We start from the raw sequence: 6,718 nt of genomic DNA, 5'->3' as shown, positions 1-6,718 counted from the left end.
TAAAAAGTTAACGGAACTGAAGTCAAGAATTGCATACCGGTATACCCTTCCAAACCCGAAGACTAATGCCTGCTTACACGAATAGGGAGAATGGTAGTACTTACTTGTGCAGACTTACAAAGAGCCCTACCTTAAGGAACAACACAAATATATAAATAAATAAAAAAGATGTGGTGTCGTGGGACACCAGGTAGGAACGAAGTTCCTTCGGCTAATGTAGAATCGATACAATTTGCAAAAAAAAAAACGTGCTCAATTTTGTGTAGGTTTTCTCTTAAATTTAGCTGATTAGTTTTTATTTAAGTACAGGAAAGTATTTAGGAAATTCAGTATTTTAGGAAATAATAAATTACGTAAAATAAAATAAAATCGTAATTCAAATTATCAATTAAAATGTCTCTTTAATGTATATGTTACCGGAAATGTATGAAATCAAGGAATTGTATACAAATCCTAGGAAATGTATACAATTCCGATACTATTTAGGAAATGTATAAAATATTGTTTGAAAAACTATTTAATGCATATATATCCTAGGAAATGTATAAATTTCCTCGGAATTGTATATAATTCCAATATCGTATTAGGAAATGTATAAAGTAAATGCTTTCTGTAATCAAACACGTTGTTAATAATATTTTTTTAATATAACACTTATTGAGACAATCGGGTAACAGTCATACTGTAAAATAATAATAATATATTCATATTATCTTACTAATTAAAACTTCTAAAATCAACTATCTATTAACTTTTAACGTATCACAAAATCAACTTATATTTATTCTTATAAAATATAAAATCAAATTTTCATTTGGCAAGTAATCAGTCTGATAATTAAATAATTATAAATGTCAAAGTATAAAAGTAAATCTTTATATTATAATACTTTGTCAGTTCATATAGCTATTTATTTTTGCAGGGTAAGCTCGAATGGCATTTGGAAGTACATAATACTTTATTTTTAAAACACAGACATCTTGATGTAGCACAGTTTTTCTTGCAAAGGCACTTCTTAAATCCCTGGCCGGTTCCAGTGGATTGCAAGTTGGCAACTGACCGTAGTGCAAGACTCGTCTCACTGTCCCCGCGTACCCACCAATATCTTAAATGTTTTACATTTCCGATTGCTATTTAGGAAATGTATAGATTTCCTAGGAAATGTGTAATGTATAAGTATAATATAATTTATTTCACACATTTCGATGAACCCAAATTAGATCCAACTGAGGCCCAGCATAGTGCAGCAATAACATCACAGTTTTGTTCCAGTGCTCGAGTAGCTTTATTGACTGTAGATAATTCCGACCTGCGCTGTGCTGTGAAGCGCATTAAGCCGTTCTCCGCATCAGGTCCAGATGGTATCCCTTCCTTTTTGGCTAAGGATTGTATAAGTGTGCTTAGTGTACCACTACTACATATTTATAATCTCTCACTCCAAATGTCCACATATCCATCTACGTGGAAGCACACTAGAGTAACTCCGGTCTTCAAGGGTGGTGACCGCACAGATGTGAAAAACTATCGACCCATCGCAGTGTTATCAGTATTTGCAAAGATATTTGAGTCCATTATTAATAAACATGTTAGTGCGCAGATCCGGAACCAATTGACTGACAGTCAACATGGTTTTCGAGCTGGTAGATCTACGGCAACTAACCATGTTAATTTCGTCAACTATGTTGCTGCTGAAATGGATGCAGGGAAACAAGTCGACGCTGTATACTTAGACTTTGAAAAAGCCTTCGACCGTGTCGATAATGACGTACTGTTGATGAAATTTGCTTCATTCGGATTTACCCCAAAACTCCTCAAATTATTTTCTTCTTATCTCTCTGATAGGTCTCAGCATGTTGAGTTAGCGGGTTTCAAATCTAAAACTTATTTTACAAGATCAGGGGTCAGTCAGGGTAGTACGCTTGGTCCCACTCAGTTTTTAATCATGATAAATGATCTATCTTCTATTCTCAGTGAGAGGACCAAGTGTCTTATGTTTGCGGACGATCTTAAGCTGTACGTTGGGGTCGGGTGTGATGCTGAGCACCATGCTTTGCAACGCGACATTAATCGGGTTGCAGAATGGGGAGAGCGTAACCGCTTGCATTTTAATACTAATAAATGCAAGGTCGTTGCTTACAGCCGGTCACGGTCGCCCGTGTTGTTTCCATACCATTTATCTGGAGTCATTTTGAATCATGTGGCAGTTATGCGTGACCTGGGAGTTATTTTCGATTCCAAGCTAACGTTTAAAGATCACATACAAAATATATGTAAAAGGGGTAGTGGTCTGCTCGGGTTCATAATTCGTCAGACGCACGACTTTGTAGGCCATCGTGTGATTGTTATGCTATACGATGCCTATTTGCGAAGTAGTCTTGAATATAACGCACTCGTGTGGGATCCTCGCGAAGCAGTTCAAAAGCTAATGCTGGAAAAACTACATAAAAAATTTTGCAGGTTCCTATTCAAGAAAATGTATGGATACTATCCGTTCTTGTATCCATCACTTTATGTGACTGGTATGGTCGGATTAGATACTCTTGAGCTCAGACGGAAGATGACTCTTATGGTGCATTATTATCAGCTATTGCATAACAAAATTGATAACTCCACTGCACTGGAATCAGTGTCGTTATATGTGCCTGATGGCTACATGCGCGGATGTATGTGTGGAGGGGTGCGTCGCCAGCGGCAGCTTCTTAGTACTACGCACGCGCGTACGCAACACACCGCTAACTCCCCGACGCATCGTGCTGTCTCGTTACTCAATGGCTTGCTAGCCTATGCTCCGGAAATGGATATATTCCATGATGGTTTGCAGCGATTTATTGTTGTTGTTAGAAATTACTTAAGCTAATTATTAATACCTTACAAATGTTTTGGTTTATACTGTTAATTTGTAAGTAGACTAATTAAATAAATAAATAAATAAATAAATAAATAAAATAAATTTCCGTGCGATTTTGGGAATTACATACATTTCCTAGGAATTGTATACAATAACGGATTACATACATTTCCGTTAACATATATACAATAATGTCTCTTTATTTTTGTTTGACAACATAAAATTACATAGAAATAGAAATAATTACAAAATAGAGAGAGAAGGGATGAGAGAACGAAAAGAAAGAAGGAGAAAGAGAAAGGTATTATACAGTACTCGCTTGTGTATACGACCACGGAATAGATAAATAAGGTTGGAAAGGCCTTTGCTCTAATTTTGTATTAGAACCAGTGTCGCCGCTTCATCCCCACTATTTTAATTTCTACACATACACACACTGTGATTACAAGTATTTCGCACACAACAAAAACACCCACACATAAATCTCAGGACAGATATTCGTTCGCAAACTAGCACAAAACACCCGTAGGCATACACACTCACACACGCAAAAAGGCAATAAAAATGTTCATACACGCTAGTGCTTGATAAAATCGATATTCTTTATCGATAAATTATCTGATGAATGAATGGAGAAAATGAAACATGAAATAAATAATGAAAAAAAAAACTATTTTACTTTTATCAATTACAAATAGTCACTGTCGCTGGAATAAAACGTATTTGTTAAGCAGCTGGCGCTTGCTATTAATTGCGAATGAATTTTTCAAAACTAAGTGTATTCTGATTTTTTTTATGATAAAATCATTTTCAGTAAAATGTTTAGAGCAAATAGTACTCGTCTTTGTCTCCAGTTTCCTCTACTTGTCACGTCAATCCATTGTTCCCTGGCGTTAGGTTCTTTAGGAAACCTAAAATTTTTAATTTACTGCATAAGTCAAATAGCATTTTACTTAGATTTTAATACGTCTTAGACAATATAGTAAATACCCGTAAATTAGAGGTCTACATGTCCCTTTATATTATACCTTCACTTTAATTCAATGATAATAATTCAATAATAATAATACATATTTATTTTACTCAAAATACGTCTCACTAAGAATATACTAGGTATCATTAATTAAATATAAAATAATGCAAAAATTATCCATGTCAAATGTAAATATAGTCGAGAATTCTGTCGATGATTTTACCACATGGTCACCTCACTATCGACAAACTGCACGGCCAATCAGGGCAAAGGCCGAAATTTCAAAGATTGAAGTGTAGAGAACGCAATGCATGTAGTACATTGGAAGCTGACTTGGTCATTGCGTTCATTGGGCGAGTACACATCGCGCAATGTATGCTATTTATAACTTGCTGCAATAATATTGTTAATGTTTGGAATTTCATAATGCTCAGTATATTTTTATGTTTTAGACAAATAATATTGTAATTAAATGGTAATTTCGACTTACCGATCGAAAGATATACCTCCTCGCTCTATACTTGAGGTCTGATTTTTTGTTTTACAAGTTATAATTGCACAACACGGCACTATAAAGCGGAGATCTGTTCGCCAAGTAGTCCGAAGCGCACTAAACGCGGTGAATGAAAGAATCGAATCGAGTTATGTTTGTTCTATCATAACTGTGGCACGCTTGCCCCGCCTACATTACCATTCCAACCTTATTTATCTATTCCGTGTATACGACTGTCGCGCCTGCGCACGTCTCATTTAACGATTTTATTCCACGGACTTTTTCTTACGGTTTTACTATCACTTTTTTTTCAGTTCGGTCGCGCAGCAAAATCCCTATCTGCTCCAAGCCTGCCGTAACGAACTTCGTTCCAAAAATTTGATGAAATTATGAGTTCTGATTTTTACTACTTGCTGTAATTCCGGCATCGGGGGAGTTGTTCCTGTATTTCATTTTTCATTTACATTTACGTATTAAACATGGAAAACTTGATATATTCTTAGTTTAGTCTCATCAGTAAATATGGACGGGTACAAAAAGCGTCTCAGTTATAGAAAAAAAATTATTTTAAATGAAAAAGTTTCAAAATTGATGAGGTGCTTTTTATTAAGTTAAATCTAGTACTATCTTCGGCTTTCAAGAGTCATAGACATATTTAGTTGGTAATTAATAAGTAGTAACATAGTTAAAACTTAGTAACTACTTTTACGGATTAGTCTCGGGTTTTTCTGTTGTCATCATAAAATTTGTTTTCGTATTCACAGAGGACTAAGGATATAGTGTTATAGATTAAACCGTGAAACTAGTATTATTTAACTTAATGCTGTTTGTAGATATTGTCAAGAAAATAATATTCAAATATGGCGACACTTAATCTCTAAAAATAATACAAACTAAATACATAGACATTGATATAAAACAAAACACGTACGATAATAATTGTAGCTATATTACGAGTAGCTGATACTTAATATACCTGATATTTAGTATAGCAATGAGCGCCACCATCTGCGTACACGATGCAACAATGTTTTGATGGATGAAGCGCCGCTGGCAACACTTTGTTTCTAAAGAAGAGGTAAAAGGAATAGTTCAAAATGAAGTTTGTAATTTGTATGACAGACTCACACAAACCATATTATATTCGTTTTAAGCACGGAGGAACGTTTTGATGGTTGTAGGTAAAAAGATTGATTAAACCTCAGAGACGCTAAAGCGTAAAGAGCGTAGAAAAGGGTAGGAACTACGTGGACTTATTATAAGGTCCATCTATGACAACATTTTTTTTTATTTGTTATATATTTCAATGAGAGACAACGATAATTTCTATTGGTATTAAAATATTTACAAGTCCATTATTTACATATTAATTTATCGCTTTACAACAATAGTGTAGAAGAACGCGTAATAAAAATGACAATTAAAAACAGCTTAGGATTAATCCTGTGCTATGCATGAGTCTACTTATTCATTGTAATACATGATTGTATTATTTTAAAAGTTTTAAAACAAATAGAAAAGTATGATGTGATTAATTGACTTACTTGTGTGTAGTTCTGGCAACCCAAATAAGTTCACCGCCAGCTACTCCAGCCGAAACCGCACCACTGGGTACAGCGCCGCACGCGCTCATCACCCACACGGGCCCCGACCCATTCCACGGCGGTAACCAATCTATAATAATAACAATACTCTTTGTTCTAAGCATACCAGTATCTCTAGCATTCATTCGCGAAGGAGCTTGAGTTGTTAGGTCTCCTTCGGAGGCGCTTGGGCAGCTATTAGCAAATCCCAACCGTCCTGGCTGAGCCTTTGCTCGCCCACCTGTCCTGGTGAAACTGGAAAGGCTTCAGGGCCACCAGTGAACTCTCAATCATAAAAAAAAAGTGTGTGTGTCCGCTCCGACGCACGACTGGAGTTTACTGGATATAAAAAATTAAACGAAACAATACGAGAAATAGTTCTATATTACGACAACACGATACACTACAGATTATTAACAAATTAACGAGACACAAAACAAACGACTAACAAATATATGAAAATACAATAATGAGAGAAACGCGCGATCAGTACGAGGCTTTGTGGCGGACTGCCGGCGCAGCAGCCCGGCGTCACCTGCAATAACGCGGCCGCGCGTTGGCTCCTGATTGGCGCGCGCACGCATCACGCAATCAGGAGCCAATCAGGCGCATAACGCATTTCGTGTGACATGCTAGTACGATTTTGATTGGCGCGCGCACGCATCACGCAATCAGGAGCCAATCAGGCGCATAACGCATTTCGTGTGACATGCTAGTACGATTTTGGTCCCCATAATTTTCATACCCCGGGCCTATATATGTAAATCGATTCTAAAGGAGTAAACTCCAAAACTCTAGCATACCAGTATTTAAGTCATAAG

The 6,718-nt window shown here is 36.2% G+C and overlaps 1 protein-coding gene across 4 annotated transcripts in view; it reads right to left on the bottom strand.

Annotated features, from left to right (window-relative positions):
* The window catches only part of LOC101739332 (uncharacterized), a 36,046-nt gene that overhangs the window by 1,256 nt on the left and 28,072 nt on the right, over positions 1-6,718 (bottom strand). For all 4 annotated transcript variants that reach the window (XM_062668567.1, XM_038011024.2, XM_062668568.1 and 1 more), the window contains 2 exons: positions 5,859-5,988; positions 5,291-5,381 (listed from right to left, as the gene is read on the bottom strand). In XM_062668567.1, the coding sequence (XP_062524551.1) occupies positions 5,291-5,381; positions 5,859-5,988 (221 nt within the window). The remainder of the gene's footprint in view (positions 1-5,290; positions 5,382-5,858; positions 5,989-6,718) is intronic.

This window comes from Bombyx mori, chromosome 5, assembly GCF_030269925.1.
Source record: "Bombyx mori chromosome 5, ASM3026992v2".
NCBI classification, from domain to species: Eukaryota; Metazoa; Arthropoda; class Insecta; order Lepidoptera; family Bombycidae; genus Bombyx; species Bombyx mori.
The sequence above is the reverse complement of the archived record's forward strand: the minus strand, read 5'-3'. Positions and strand labels throughout refer to the sequence as shown.